Source organism: Sciurus vulgaris (assembly GCF_902686455.1).
Source record: "Sciurus vulgaris genome assembly, chromosome: 5".
NCBI lineage: Eukaryota > Metazoa > Chordata > Mammalia > Rodentia > Sciuridae > Sciurus > Sciurus vulgaris.
In genome coordinates this window covers 12,051,797-12,068,204 of record NC_136465.1, presented here as the reverse complement: position 1 = coordinate 12,068,204, position 16,408 = coordinate 12,051,797, and the positions used below count along the sequence as shown (strand labels likewise).

The 16,408-nt window shown below is 45.4% G+C and overlaps 1 protein-coding gene across 2 annotated transcripts in view; it reads left to right on the top strand.

Annotated features, from left to right (window-relative positions):
* The window catches only part of DOCK5 (dedicator of cytokinesis 5), a 191,523-nt gene that overhangs the window by 129,412 nt on the left and 45,703 nt on the right, over positions 1 to 16,408 (top strand). For both annotated transcript variants that reach the window (XM_079139029.1, XM_079139030.1), the window contains exons 21-28: positions 193 to 293; positions 1,930 to 2,064; positions 4,093 to 4,204; positions 5,061 to 5,131; positions 5,676 to 5,782; positions 7,561 to 7,697; positions 10,012 to 10,107; positions 15,551 to 15,649. In XM_079139029.1, coding sequence (XP_078995155.1) covers positions 193 to 293; positions 1,930 to 2,064; positions 4,093 to 4,204; positions 5,061 to 5,131; positions 5,676 to 5,782; positions 7,561 to 7,697; positions 10,012 to 10,107; positions 15,551 to 15,649 — 858 coding nt within the window. The remainder of the gene's footprint in view (positions 1 to 192; positions 294 to 1,929; positions 2,065 to 4,092; positions 4,205 to 5,060; positions 5,132 to 5,675; positions 5,783 to 7,560; positions 7,698 to 10,011; positions 10,108 to 15,550; positions 15,650 to 16,408) is intronic.

Genomic DNA, 16,408 nt, shown 5'->3' with positions numbered 1-16,408 from the left:
GCTGTGCCTGATGTGTAATAGCCTCTCCTTGTTAAATAAGTATTAACCCCAACATGTGGCCTCAGCGCTGGGATTGTACAGCAAGAATGCTGCAGAATGATAAAGGGAAGGCACCCAGGTGTTAAAATCCAGCTCACTGGTAGAATGCCTGGGCTGTGCAGTGCTGCTGTTGATGTTGTTCACCTTTGGCAGGTGTTTATTATTTCGCTGATAGGAGACATCAAGTTCCAGCATTTCAATCCTGTACTTGAAACCTACATTTACAAGCACTTCAGTGCCACTCTGGCATACGTGTGAGTATGGCTTGAGGGAACCGTGTGGTGTTGGGCTATTGGGTTTGTTCTGCAGGCTGACTGGATTTTGGTGAAATGAGAGGAACCTGCCTTTAGTAAATGTGCCCATAAATGCAGAAGTTGGTCCCAGGCTTCCTGGTGGAGAGAGGGAGCATTTCAGCATTCCACCCCTGGAAAAGGTGTCAGGCCGGAGCTTCCTTCTGGATAAGGCAGAACATACATTGAGGAGTTGAAGCCCATCAGGAGCAGAATCAAGGGCAGTTGACCATACTCAGCACCTGAGGAGCTGACGTTGGCAGGATCCACATGAGTCGTGAAGGGGCCCAGACAGTGACTTAAGCAAGACCAAGTCTGATAGCAGAACAGATCATGCCCTCACCCTATCCCACAAATGCTTTGTGGGATTGGTTGCTTACAGGATTCAGATTTGATTTTTCTTTCTTTTGCATAGGAGGGAGTGGTTTCTACCTCTTCTGCCCTGTAGCCTTCTTTCTGTTGGGTTGACTAAGGGAGCAACTGAGGTTCATTCTGTGCTTCTCCTTGGAATGCTCAGCCCATGATGCCTTTGGATGTGGCCTGTCACCTGCCATTGCGTCATTCAGTGACGCAATGAATAGCAGCAGGAATGTCGTGAGATTGGTGAACAGTGTTTTGGATAGTAGTTTGTGCCAGATCATGTCAATTGCTGCTGACTGATGTGTCACATCAGATTTTTGATCCTTGGTAGTATTTTCTAAGCCAAACAAGATGGAGGCACAGAAACACAGGTTGCATAAAGGCAGTGTCACATAGCATAGTCACCAGCTGACGTGATGGTTATTATCCCCCTGGATGGGGAGGTGGTAGGTTCACCCGCAGTAGTGTTCTTTCATCTTCCAAGTAGTAGGATCAGTAGATCCTAATTACAGTGAGCCAAATAAGACCTTCCTGGTAGTAGTAATCTGGGCTTATTTGCAACACTTGATTGATTCTGCTTGCTTCCTTTGGATTTTGTGCTAGTTTGGGAAATATCAGAGATTCCCAGAAGGAAAGCTCAGAATATCAGCACCCTAAAAAGTCTGAGTTAGCACAGGATCAAGACCTTCTGTAGTCCAAAGATTCCAGAAAGACAGGATGAGCAATCTAAAATCCCAGAAGAGTTTTGTATGTGCGGAGAGTCAGGTTGAACTTCACTCCCCACACACAGAAGTTTCCTTCTGGCACCATGTTTATGGATCTCAAAGTGTTGGGACAGACTGGAAGGGATTCGCTTATACGGTGACCACCTTAGACCGGCAGCATCTCTCCTTCACAGGAGCCTTTGAACACGTCTGTCTTATATGCCAGATTAAAATAGCACCATAATTTGAAACCTTTCTCCCTTTTCATTTCTAGATTCTTCTTTTTAATCTCACAGAAGGAAAGGAATCTTCCAGTATTTCTAAGCCAAAGGGAAGTCCAAACCTGAACCGCATATGAGGAAACTAATTTGCAAAGGCATTAGTTTGCCGGTCCCGGGCGTCCTCCAGAGGACATGACGGGAGTGACAGCTTAACGCGGGAGGGAGTGACTGCGTCCCACTCTGCCACCTTCCCTCGCAGGCCCCAGGGCACCCTGTTGCCAGCCAACTTAATTTTTCTTTTCCCGCTTTTTAAAGGAAACTCTCCAAGGTACTGAACTTCTATGTGGCTAATGCCGATGACTCCAGCAAGACCGAACTGCTTTTCGCTGCTCTGAAAGCTTTGAAGTACTTGTTCAGGTTCATCATCCAGTCTCGCGTGCTCTACCTGAGGTAATGGTCACCCTGCTAAAACGTTGAAACCGTCCCTGCTCTCTCCATGTGGCCCCCCTTACTCCTCAGGTTTGGCTCTGGGACCACTTAGATCTCAGAACTTCAGAGCTGAAGGTGGAAATGGATCATGAGGCCCTTGGAGAAGGTCCAGAGACGTCTGTCCCTTTGCATCAGCAAAACCCTGAGTTTGTAGTGACAGCAGCCCTCAGGGATGCAGTGGCCAAGCGTGCTGCTTGCTAGAAGCCTCTGCTGAGGATGGCATCTCCAGCGGGGGCAGCTTGGGTTTTATTCCAAGGGTGGTAGGAAGCACTGGGGAACTTCGGTTAGAGAAGTAATAAAATCCTGCTTATGTTTTAAATGATCATATAGTCTGCTTTGTGGAAAATGGATTATGGAAGCCTAAGAGCAAAAGTGAGTGAGCACCTAATCGACCTTTGGGGTTCAGATGTGGGATGCTGCGGCTCTACCCTAGGTGCAGGTGGAGGGGGTGGACAGATGTGGGAGGAGGAGCCTCGGCTTGCTGTTGGGTTTATGGAATCATGAGGGAAAAGGAAGGACTACAGATAACCCCAAGGTTTGGGATGGGCAGCTGTGCTATTTGCTGATACTTGAAATGCTGAGAGCCAGCAGGAAGATCCAGAGAGTTCTGCTTTAGGTATTGTTTTAATTTTGAGATACTTTGGGGACTAACTTGCAAATAAATTTCTTTTCTAGTTCTGCCAAGTGGGTGAATTAAGAATTACCAACTACCCTCTGATTGGATAAATTTCTAGAGGGGACCATAGAAGTAGCCCTTATCCAAAGTGGTTGGGATCAGAAGTGTTTCAGATTTCAGATTTTTTAGGATTTTAGAATTTTCACATATGCATACTGAGATATCTTGGGAATAGGACATGAAATTCATGGATGTTTCATACAGCCCTTCTGCACGCACCTGAAGGTGATTTTATACAGTATTTTTAGTGTGCCTGCATTTTAACTGCAACCCATTCATGAGGTGTGGGACTCTGTTCATATGGCATCCTATTGGCACTCAGAAGGTTTTGGATTTTGAATCTTCAGATTGGGGTGCTCACTGTGTGTGGGTGCATGAAGGAGACTAGTTTAAATATATTCGTGCGTGTAGGCACGTGTTTCAGCGTGTGTATAAAGTTCAGAACTCATCATCCCTACTCCTAAGCCTAAAGGTTGCCACCCAGCATAGGGGCACATACACTACCATTTGGGACTTTGGTGTTTCTGGGAAATTGTTCAAAGACCTCTTCATATCTACTCAGGAGAAAGAGCCAGCTCCTGAGTTGATGGACAGGTCTGATGAAGACAGGTGGAGCACTTTAATCAAGGCAAGGATGTGTCAGGGAGGTCAGAGGCCCTCGGGTAGAGCAGGTCAGCATCCGTGTGGGCAGTGCAGTGGACCAAAGGGACCTTACTTGTTGTTATAGGCCAGACTGGGCTCAGAACCTTTCTGGGTTGAGGAGCTTATCAAGCCGTTGTCTGAAACCTCAGCTCTTATGATTGAGGTGAGATGAAGGGGAGACGTGGAGGGAAAGGTGTGCTGGGAAGAGCTCAGGCAGGTGAGGGAACTTTGCTGGGGGTCCCCTGCCTGCTGGACATTGTACTTATGAGCTGAGGAAGACAGGGATGCAGGGCTCACCTGCTACATCAGGCAGAGTGGCTGCTGTCCCTTTCCTATAGGAAATGTCCACAAACCACCAGCATGGAGCCCTCCAGACCAGACAGCTTCTGGGGGATCCTTACCAATTGACTGATCCTCACTGACATACTAGAAAGCCTTGAGTTAGGACTTTACTTAAAAATTACTACTCTGCTCTTGTTCAGGTAGTAATGTCTTTTCAGGCTGTTGGGCTGACTCCTGGTCCCTTTGAAACCATGAAGTCTCTCTGCATAATTTGAAGTGATGACCTGTGCAGCCTGACCTCCAGTGTTGGTTTTTGAGTCCAAAAATCTATTTTAAAATTTCTTCTGAAGGTGGAAAAATCTGACTGCTTTTCTCTTTTTCCTGTTTAGATTTTATGGTCAGAGCGAAGATGGAGATGAATTTAATAACTCAATCCGACAGTTATTTCTCTCTTTCAATATGCTCATGGACAGGCCTCTGGAGGAAGCTGTCAAGATCAAGGTCAGCATGGTGTTTACATAGGTAACACTTCAGGCCATGGGTGAAGAGGGTCCGACAACGTGGAACTGATCATAGTGGGAGAGGAAGGAAATGAATCATGCATAGCTTATGGATTTTAGTAGTAGTTATTACAGAAAGTAATGGGAAACCTGCACATTTAACTTTAGGTACACTTATATCTTCAAATATCAGTTTGCCAAAGACAAGCTATCTGCTTAGACATCCCTTGATTGGCAGTTACAACCACTGTTTGACCCTAATTTCAGCACACAGATCCTAATGCTGTTTCAGGTTTTCTATTCTTAGTCCCCCTTTGCTCCCAGAAGTAGAAAGTCACCATCATCTTCGTCAGCAGCAGTTTTTTTTTTTTTTTTTTTTTTTTTAATGTCAAATACATAATCCGTGAAGATTCTAATTTGAACTCGATTATTTGTTCCTTGTTCTTGATGGCAACTTTGTACTGGAGACTTGAAGAATTTAACTACCTCCTTGGAAAAAAAATGAATTTCTAATGGAAGGTGCCGGCTAGTTGTGAAGACAAGGGCTGTACCTCCTGTGTTTTCAGGAGAAGGATTTTAGGAGGTCGTGATTAGCTACATCAGCTTTCCCTTGGTTGCAGGGGCATCTGTGTCCAGTTCCCTAACTGAGATGCAAGCATAGCCCTTTCTTCCTGGGATCAAGCAGTAAATTATGGGCTGGGGGTGCAGCCTGGTGGTAGAGAGCTTGCTTGCCTAGTGTGAACAGGAGCCTGGGCTTAGTCCTCAGCCCTGGTGGCGGGAGGGGGTGGTGGGGGGAGCAGTAAATTCTGCATTTGTCTTACTTGGCAACTGAATTTGCCTTTGGTGTTTTCTTACAGGGGGCAGCTTTGAAGTACCTCCCGAGCATAATCAATGATGTCAAACTTGTGTTTGATCCCATTGAGCTCAGGTAAATAACAAAAAACCATTTGTTTCTTCACTGACAGAGAAGCAGCCCTTGCACATGCTTTTCTTTTTCTCCCAAGTATTAACCGAGCACCTTTTGCACTCATTTCTGTGGAATATGTGAAAGAACACACAAAGCCTGCCCCAGAGAGTGCTTTGCACTCTCTTTGGGGCAGCGAGACATGCAGACAGAAAATCAACTATGAAAGAAAGTACATAATAACATGCTTCCAGCCCTGTAACTAGCACCCCAGGAATGCAGAGTCGTGTTGCAGTTGAGACTGGAGTGGAGGTAGCCAGGAAAGATATTTTGCAAAAGCTGAGCGTGGAGGCAGGCCTGGAAGCAGGAGTGGAGGTGCTTGGGCAGTGGGGGCAGAGTCAGCTCAAGGCAGGGCCCCCTGGGAAGCAGGAAGGCAGGCCCCAGCGACACTGCCAGGTCTCTAGGGGGATTTTCCAGGTAAGCTTCTCCACACCCAGGTCTTGGAGGGGAGGAGACACTTGTGATGATGCCTGTCACTTGGCAGCAATCACTGGGGCTTCTCTTGCAGCGTGCTCTTCTGCAAGTTCATCCAGAGCATTCCTGACAACCAGTTAGTTCGCCAGAAGCTTACCTGCATGACCAAGATGGTAGAGAGCGGTCTCTTCCAGCAGTCGGGTGAGTCTCCACCCAGCCCACGACCTCCCGAGGACCATCAGTAACATCCTTGCCAGTTTGTGGTTCTTAAGTATCTCCTGGGAGTCCAGTTTTAAAAGAAACTAAAGTTAGCTTAGTATCCTTAACAGTTACTAAAAGAGCACAATTGTGTTTGCTCTTTAATTAGAGCAATCAGCAAAGGGTTCATTTATTAGAAAACTTTGTCCTCCAAAGAAGAACCCCAGAAAATGACAGGCAAGCAGGAAAGCTGGTGATTCCTTTAAAGGAATTCATGCTTGACCTGTACTTGGTACATCAAGTCACAAACCAGGGGCAGGACAGGCAGCAATGTGGCACTGTGCTGAATCCCACTCGTCCTGACTCAGGAGAGCTGATGGTGTGGTTCCCTTCTCCACTCTGTGTTCAGTGATGTTGTGATAGTGTTAGTTGGGAGCTGACCATGGTGGAAGTATTTACACCACAGAGATTGGCCAACGCTGTCAATCGGAGCTTTTTTTTTTTTTTTAATGGGGAAGTTAATGACCAGCATCCCACAGGGAGTGGGCACTGATGAAATGCGTCTCTTAAATAGAGTGGCATGTGCAGCAGCTCATCTGAGCCACTGTGCTCCTATCCCAGGCTGATAGGAGGAGGGGGTCCAATACCTGGTTCTTCCTCAGAAACCCAAGACTTGTTGGAGTGGGCAGCTGTGGGAGCTTCTTCTGAAGCTGCCACAAGGTCAGGGAGGCCCCTTGTGTTAGGTAGGTCTAGTGCCTATCTAGAAACCTCCTCAGAAATTAGAAAAGTTGAGTGGAGTGTTGGTGGGAGAACCCTCCTGGCCTTGTCCTGGCTGGTTATGGAACTTGGCACAAATGAGAGACTTCCTCTCATCTCAGCTTCTGTCTCAGTGGAAGGAATGGTTTGGATTAGATGACGTCAGTAGCCTATTTTGACTGATATTTTCTGATCCCATTATTTTGTGCTTGGAAATTTTACAAGTTTTCAGGACATAGTTGGAGGCTGGGCTAATGACTTCAGAAAGCTAGTGAACATTCTTGAGTAAAAAACAAAATATTACTAAACTTTCTGATGGGCAGTGACAAGCTCTGCTTCTAAGGACACAGAAAGGATAACTGAGACAATAAAGGCAGGTGTTTGAGTGTAAGAGTAAGCTGGTCACTGGACAGGACCAATGAGAGGACATAGGTCACTGCTGACAGTCGCTACTACAGCATCTGGAGACCCTAGTCTCATCATAATGAAGACCCTAGAGGGAAGACAATAAATCACACCCTAATTTCTATAAGCCATATGCCTGCAAAGACATGGATGGAATGTAGTTGAAATGTAGCAGGAAAACTCAGTGTTTAGGAATTTTATAGTCAATTGTCTCCATTAGGTCAAAAGAACTGCCTGACTTGCTTTTGTGTGTCAAGCTGGCATTTAGAAAGCTAGAGGGCTGGGGGTGTGGCTCAGTGGTAGAGCGTGTGCTTAGCATATGTTCAGTCTGCACACCAAGAAAGAGGTAGATGACAAGTGAGGCTAGAGAACTGTTAAATGATTTAAGCATGGTTCTAAAGCCGCCCGTTTCCCTGTGGCAGGGGTATTTCGTGGCGTATAATCCTGGGACAAGGCTGAAGTTCCATGCCTAAAGTCTTGTGCTACTCAGTGGCCTAGAGGGACTCCATTCCTGCAGGGCTGGTCCCAAGAGCTCTGGGGACAGGCAGAGAGACCTGAGAAGGAGATGGCCATTGGGAGGTAGCATTGCCCCGTGTGAGCTGCTGCATTTTCTCCCTCAGAGTGCAGAGACGTGCTGCTGCCACTGCTGACTGACCAGCTCAGCGGCCAGTTGGATGATCACTCGAGCAAGCCTGACCACGAGGCCAGCTCGCAGCTTCTGAGCAGCATCCTGGAGGTGCTGGACAGGAAGGACGTGGTGAGTCCAGTCACCTTGATGTGGCACATGCCTCCGCTGGTCCCTTTGTACTGGCAAGAGGGACTCCATGTCCTTCTAGTCTCTGGTGGTTTAGAACACAGCTCCTGGGCTCAGTGGTGCCCATTTTAGAGGTGCCTAGAGAAACCAGAGCTTTCTCTACACATCTAGGTCCAAGCGGGGTCAACTCACAGCCAGGAACTCCACTGGCTGATCTTCCCAGCTTGCCCAGTTGGCCGACCCCTGACATCCCTACAGGACCTCTCAAGAACTCTGTTCATTTCTGCCAAGACCCAGTGAGAATTTGTTTCTCTGCAGAAAGCTCTGTCTTCCACCCTCATGCCTGACACTATGGTAGACATCCTGTGCTTCTGAGAACTTCTGTTCCTATATTCTCTCTGACACTGTGGCTTTCTCTGGAGCCTGGTGGAAATTGCAGTTCCTCTGTGATTGTCCTCCTTGCCCCCAGCCCCAGCCTCCAGAATGTGAGGCCGAACCTCCTGGGTTTCCCATATTCTAGCCACAGCCCAGCCCAAGGCCTACACAGGCCCACGGGACAGGCTGGAGGACTGCCAGGGCAAGCACCCTGTCCTCCTGGAGCTGACCGGCGCTGGGCTCCCGGGCCCTGTGTTTTATCCTTGCCCCATCGCCACTCCTGAGTGTACATCTCTGTGGGACCCACTCATTTTCCCGACCCCAGCCAGAGCCCAGCACGTGACTTGCGCACCTCGTTAGGTCTACGGTGAGGAGAAGCTGTGTACAAGGCCGTGAAGGCAGCATTCCCAGGAAAGGCAGGTTTTAGGAATCAGTTTTACCCAGAGAAAGGAGAAGCAGGTAAATGAAAAAGCAAGGAGGGCAGGAAAGCTAAAGATACTAATACTTGGATGAAAATGCATGTGGGGGTGGACAGTGCTGCATGATGTCACCTATGGGGTCGCTGAAAGAGTGGAACCCACAGAAGCAAAGATGAGAATAGTGATTACCGGGGGTAGGGCTGGGGCTGGGGCTGGGGGCTGGGGAGACGTTGATCCGAGGAAGCAAACTTTCATTCATGAGATGAACAGTTCTGGGAATGTCGTCTAGGCGGATGGAGATGGAGGCATTACCTCATTTCACTGTAGTGGTCACAATCTTACAACGTGTACCTGTATCAGATCATCACATTGTAAACCTTGAAGATACACAATTCACCGGTTCAGTATTTTTAAAAATATTAAAATGTTAACAAGCAGAAAAAATAAATCCATAGAGATGATTTACTTATTTAAGCATTTAGCAGGAGTTTTAAAGCATTTGTCAGGAAGCAAGCATGAATAAAGGCTCAGCAAGGTCAAGTTGGATCCGGGTATTTTGGCACCAGGTGGGCGCGACATCTAACTAGGGCCAGGGAAGGAGGCGGAGAGCAGGATGCGCAGTTAGCAGGCTCTGTTGTGCCCATCGGCACAAGTGATTCCTGTGAGGAAACTTATTTTCCACCTTGTGCAACTCTGAGAACTAATGCTCGCGAGGTTGAGTAGTGATTCAGTCACACGTGACACGAGGTTAAATCCTACGCGTCTTCTCAGTCTCCCACTGCAGACCACAGACGGGTGCCTTAAGCCACAGAAGTGTGTGTTCCCGCAGCTCTGGAAGCTGAAGGTCTGGGGCCAGGCCGTGGGCACCATGACGTTCTGGGAGGGCACTCGCTCTTCTCCACTTGTGGGTGGCTGTCTCCTCCCTGCACGCCCACGTGGCATTTCCTCAGTGGGTGCCCACGGCCAAAGACAAAGAGCTCGTGTGCGTGAGCCAGTCGGAGCACTAGGACCCCACCCTCATGACCTCCTGTGACCTTAATTGCCTCCCAGAGACCCATCTCCTGGTCCCATTGGACCTTTAGGCTTCAAGGGGGACACCCAGGTTCACTTCCTGACAAACCCTTGCTGGCGTTTCCTTGGGGTTTTGCCCCACGTGGAAGGTGTCGGGAACTTTGCGTCTTTGCCTCTCACTGCCCAGGTGTCTGATTGTCCTGGGAGTCCTGCTCAGCAGCAGAGCCAAGCACCTCTGCTGATGGGGCTCCCTCGAGCTGTCTGTGACCACAGTGCGCAGGAGCCATCGTGGTTTAGGGGGGGCACCCATCCCTGCGCCCACATTCATCTTTTAAATGATCCAATTCTTTTCACTTGATTTGCTTTGTAAAGTTATGTATTACTCTGTGGCTCCGGTTACCCTTTTGGAGAAGAGATTGCTTTTTAGGGAAAAGAGTCCTCTGTCTGCGGTCCCTTTGAGAAGAGCAAACCTGAGTCAGCAGACCGGGGGTCACACTGTGGTTCCCCCTCAGGGCCCCACGGCAATGCACATACAGCTGATCATGGAGCGGCTGCTGAGAAGGATCAACCGGACCGTGATCGGGATGAGCCGACAGTCTCCCCACATCGTGAGTGTCTCTCCTGTGGACCCCCCTGTGGCCACTGCTGCTTCCCTATGTCCTGCCTGCCTAGGGGGACCAGTGGCTTCAGACATTTCACACAGGCCTGTGCATCATGGTTGATTGAGCAGAGTTCACTTCTGACAAGGATTTTTTATTCCGTGATCAGTTGTTTTCCCTCAGTAGAAAACCACAAGCAGCTTTCACATCCAGTAAAAAGACTAATGTTTTAAAGAACTCGTGTTAAATATGCTTCTAGAAAGGTCAATGTAGCACTGGCCTCAGGTTCCGTCTACAGTGCCTGAATGGATGTCAATAAAAAGTATAATTGAGACCAGAGATGGTTGTGGAAATGCCAAGTGAGATCAGCATTAAAATGAAGCATCGTCTTTTCACTATATTAAAAGCTAAAGTTAGAGTTAGATTTTAATTAGAGGACATAGGGAAAGAACTACCTCAAACTGCTTTTGTAAGTAAAAACTATTCATTTATGAAGAATCTGTAAGCCACTGGGCACTGTGGCTAGTGCTTATAATCTTAGTGACTTGGGAGGGGCTGAGGCAGGAGGATCACAAGTTCAAGGCCAGCCTGGACAACAAGAACCTGTCTCAAAATAAAAAATAAAAGGGGATAGGGATGTAGTTCAGTGGTAGATTGCCCCTGGGTTCAATCCCCAGTGCTCAAAAAGAAGAGAAAAAAATCTATAAAGCAAGCACTCTTCTGGACACTGTGATGTATGTGTGAAGAGAGCAGATAAAAAGGAGGCTGCCTGTAAGCACCCTGTATGCGAGCAGTAATGACAAGACAAAATAAACTGCACAGTGTCTCTTAGAAGGAGACAAGTGCTTGGAGAAAGACATGGAGCAGAATAAAGGACGTCAGGGGGAGGAGGCACAGATTTAAGTAATATAATTAAGAACTGCCTCCCTGCCGGGCACAGTGGCACACCCTGTAATCCCAGCAGCTGGAGGCTGAGCCAGGAGTTCAAACCCAGCCTCAGCAAAAGGGAGGTGCTAAGCAAAAGGGAGTGAGACCCTGTCTCCAAATAAAATACAAAACAGGACTGGGGATGTGGTTCAGTGGTCAAGTGCCCCTGAGTTCAATCCCTGGTACCCTCCCCTCCATTCCCCCCAAAAAAAAATACTTGAAGAAGGTGCAGGAATAGCCATGTGGCTCCTTGGGAAAAGCCTTCAAGGAGAGCAGAGCCAGGTCAGAAAACCTGAGACGGGCCCTGTAGGAGTCCAGTGGGGGTGGGAAGTGACCCAGGTAAGAGAAAGAGCAGTGAGTAAGGCAGTTAAAACAGAAGCTACTCCAGAACATGATGAGCGGATCCAGACCTTGAAGGAAAGGATTAGCATTTGTCTGGGCTAATCCTGGCTCTCCCGCCTGAGATCCTGAGATCCAGGGGTTCCTGTGGAAAGGCACAGGGAGACAGAAGACGTGTACATGTAAAATCAAGACTCTCACCTCCAGAGGTAAGAGCAGAACCTCATCTCCCAGCAGAGTGAGGGGCACCATGGTACACGACCAAGTCCCTGCCTCTCAGAGCAACGGGAGAGGGATCACAAGCTGGAGGCCAGCCTCAGCAATCTAGGAAGACCCTGTCTCAAAATAAAATGGGCAGGGGAGGGAGCTCAGTGGTAGAATGCCCTGGATTTAATCCTCTGCCCTGGGAGGGAAAACAACAACAGTAACAAAAAATACAGTGCACAGGAAGAGAGAAGGAATCTCCAAATCTGTGAGTTACTCCTCATATGGGGCCTGATGACGCAGTTAATTCCTTAAACAAAAACAAAATGTGTATTTGACTGATCTGTCTCTTCATCTACTATTGGAAGGTAAAAATAACATTAAGAGCTGGGCACGGGGACGCATGCCTGTAATCTCCATGCCTCAAGAGGCTGAGGCAAGAGGATCGCGAGTTCAAAGCCAGCCTCAGCAACTTAGCAAGAACCTGTCTCTAAATAAAATACAAAAAGGGGCTGGGGATGTGGCTCAGTAGTTAAGTGTTCCTGGGTCTAATCCCCAGTACCAAAAATACTAATAATAATAACAACAACAACAACAACATGGAGAAAACAAGTTGAATCATTTATGTGCTTAACAGTGGAAGTTGAGAATATTAACAGCATTGCTTCAATAATCCTTTCATAAATTACTAAAATTACTGATTGAGAAGAAGAAAAGGGGGTTGAAGGACCATTAGAATAATGCTCCAATTGATTTGCTTGGAGTATTTTGTAAATTCTGTGAAATTTAAAGAAAAGACACAGGATCCACCATTGCTTGCTGTTACCAAGACATTTTTACCACACACTCAAAGAACATATAATGAAGGGCAAAATAAAGTTTTTAAAAGAAAAAAAAAGGGCAGATTGCTAACTGTGATAAGGAAATGACATGTTCACTTACAGATAACAAGTCTACATTTAAATTCACCTTCGCAGCTGCTGCTTTGGGGAGGGCGGGCCACACGTGTAGTTCCCCATATTTTTAAAACTACCTTGAGAACTTTGGCTCTGTGCTTGGAGAGAGGGTAGGATTTGGTGATGAAGAAGCCAGCATCCCTGCCAGCCTTCTGTTGAAGTAAGATGAAGGGAGGGGAACAATCTAGATCCTTGGAGGATGGAGATGCCCAGAGGCCCAAAGAGATGCATACAATTGAGAAAGATATTGAAACTGTAGCTTGTGAACACTGGAAAGCACCATTCTGACATAGAATAAACATCTTAGTAGTATATTTTTTAAAAGAAGTTTGAGAAAGATGAACCCAGGAAGGAAAGTGAGAAGATACATACAATGAGACACAGACACAATCAGAGAAATATGCAAAAAGAATATGCACAGTTTAATACAGTTTGTTTTGGGTATTAAAATGGTTATACATTAGTATATTAGCCATATATATAATATGTGTATATATATATATATATATATATATATATTTTTTTTTTTTTTTAATGTTTTGCAGTACTGGGGATTGAACAAAGTGCACTCTACCACTGAGCTATATCCCCAGCCCATTTCTCTTTTTAAGGCAAGGTCTCACTAAGTTACCCAGGCTGGTCTTGAACTTGTGATCCTCCTGCCTTAGACTCCCAGGTAGCTGAGATTAAAGGCATATACCACCATGCCTGACACATCAACAAAATACCTTAATTCAATGAAAAGAAAACTTATGATTCTCTCCGTAGATACCCAAATGGTATATGACAAATACATTATTTTTCCAAATTAAGAAGAGGCAGAAATGTTTTGAACATGAAATCAGGCATCCTAATAGTCCTGGTCATCAAAAGGAGAATCAAGATGTTCCATCTCAAGCCCATTGTGAAGCATTTTTCTGTAATTTCTAATCAGTGTCATGAGGCAAGGAATGAATGTTAAATATAAACACTGGAAAGAGGAAATAATAATGATCATAATTGTTCTCTGTAACTGAAGTGACCAGCATACCTAGGAAACTAAAAGGAAATAACTGAAATTTTAATAAAACCAACCAACAGTTTACTAAAGTATCTGTTTTAAAAATACTCAGGCAATATTCATTGGCTTTTGTCTGTAGCAAGGGTACCTGTTTAGAGATTGTAAAGAAAAATTCTGTTTGATTGAGTCACCATAAGATGATAGTAAAAATAAATGTGATCAAGACAAAAGAATTGCCAAGTAGAAGTGATAATGAGTGGCTTACCTGTCAGATTGGAAAACAGTGATTAAAATAATAATGGACTCATACAGCAGAGCCCAACAGAACAGAACCAAAAGAATTAAAAAGTAGACCTTTGATTATAGGAGAATTCTATTACATTTCAGTAAAGAAAGTAAAGATTTGTAATCAATATGATTTGGAAAACTATTTAAAAATTTGGAAAAATTTATGAACTTTTATTATCTTTATTCAAAATAAATGTCAAATGGAATGACGGGTTCAGCTTTAAAAGTTAAATCATAAAGTAGTTTGATATACTACTATATAATAAATATAAATTTATATTTATAAATTTAAATATAAATGAATGTGTACCTAATCTTACAGGAAAAGGGATTCTTGAATTTTAAAAAATCGAAAAGGAAAAAAAAAAAAGATTTTACTACATAAAAAATTTAAAATCCGATGTGTGAAAATATATGTGCAGATTAAAATGTCAAGTACTGACCTGTAAAAATTATTTATAATTCATAACAAGTGGTAAGAGCCTTAATATATAAAGACGATTACAAGCCACTAAAAGAAAGGTATTATTTTGATAGGAAGATGGGTAAGGAATATGAACAAAAAGCAAAATGAGAAAAATAAATAGCAAAACAACATGTGGATAGAACTTTTAATGCAGAACAGAGGAAATGCAAGTTAAGAAAAATTGAGGTTAAATCCAGTACCCAAAGCAGGCAAGGACTTGGAGAGAAAAGTGACTTTAGACACTGATATGTATGCAAACTAAATGATAATTTGACATATATATCAAAAACCTTAGTAGGAAAAGTTTGTTACATTATAATTAGAAAAATCAATGGTTTTAAGCCAAAGAGTGTAGGACAATCCATTTAGAGAGAGGTATACTCAGGCAGCCTTGGTGCCCCTAAATATTTGCTTCTGGCTAGAAAATTAAACCTATGATTCAAATTCGCTTGACCCCAGGGAAAGCACCTGCAGCGTGTGAGTCACAGATAGATAAGGTGAGTGGCGAAGCTGTCCTTTACCTTTCTCAAGACAGATGCACAGTTCTGTGGATCACAGGCTCGGATCACTGGCTGGAGGAGAAATGGTGTTTGGGTGCAGGGAGCTTTCCTTTCCTGTCCTCCCCGGCCCTCCACTCAGCTTTGCCACAGGTTGACTGCCCCTTATTGGAAATGCCTGGGACCAAAAATGCTTCTGGTTGAGTTTGGTTTTGGTTTTGGGTGTTTGCATTTCGAACCAGTTGCATAGACTCTACTGGTGGAGGACCCCAAATCAGAAAATCCAAATTCCGGAGGGATCCAAACTCCAAAACTCCTCATATTTTCAAGTGAGGAATGCTCAGCCCGTCCCTCTCTTTTTCTTACTAGTCTTCCTGCACATTCGGATTTGTTTAACTATTAAGTCTTTCCGACATTTCTCCACGGACTGCTGTACTGCAACCCAGTCTCAGCAAGAAAACGTCCCCTAAAGTGCTGCCATGAGTTGGTAATCCAGCCCAGATCTTACATTAGTGTCCCTTGACCTTCAGGATGCTGCAAGCTGTAGGTGCTGATGGGAGCCCGAGGCCTTCCATTTCTCCAGCTCCACCTGGAAGGAGGTAGCGGGAAGCAGAAATCTAAACCAAGCATCCTTGGATGTTGGGAAGCAGCTTGTTTCCGGTTCAGTAGGGTCAGAGGTCGTGGGGTCAGAAAAACCGAAGTCCAGGGTGTCCTCAACTTACTGGGTCATTTAGTGGTCTGAGGAGTCCCGGGTTGTCGTTTCTTCCCCCTGCAGGGCAGCTTCGTGGCATGCATGATCGCCATCCTGCGGCAGATGGACGACGCCCACTACAGCCACTACATCAGCACTTTCAAAACCAGGCAGGACATCATTGTAAGTCGTCTTCACCGGGTCCTGGTAACTTGAAGACTTCTTATATTTGGAAAATACATATATACATACATGCATGCATAAATAAATAACGAATACTGAGCCTCACAAGACCAGGGTTTCTCCTCCCACCCACCCCCAGGGCTCTGTGGCTGTCACAATGCTCAAGAAAAGGACAGTTGATTCTTGCTCCCTTCCTTGGTGGAGGTGAAGAAGAATGCAGGACAGGCACCTGAGAGTCATCACACACCACCTAAATCGCTGGGGTTTAGCGAGAGCCCTCAGGTTTGAATTCTGGCTACCCACCATGATTATATAGTAGTAGGTTTGACCTCCCCAGGTAACCACTGGAGGCACCAGCTTCCATTGAAAGGATATCCAGTATTCTTCTTTGATTACTACACAGTCTTAAATTCTTTTGCCTTATGAATTCAATTCTTCAATAGCCATACATTTTTATAAAATAAGAGGCTGAGGTAGGAGCTGAATTGCAGATCCCTTGAGTCTTGACCCCTGAACCTGAAGCTGGGATCCACCACTTTTAGCCATGTGGTCTTGGGAGCAAAACAAAAGCCCAAGGACTCAACCCAGTTGCTGCCTATTTTTGTGTTGTTCTTAAGCCAAGAATGTTTTTATATTTTTAAATGGTTGGGGGGGGGGGGAAGAAAAGTGATATTTTGTGATACATGAAAATTATATGAACTTCAAATTTTATTGCCTGTTAAAATAGTTTTCTGGGAACACACACATACACACACACAC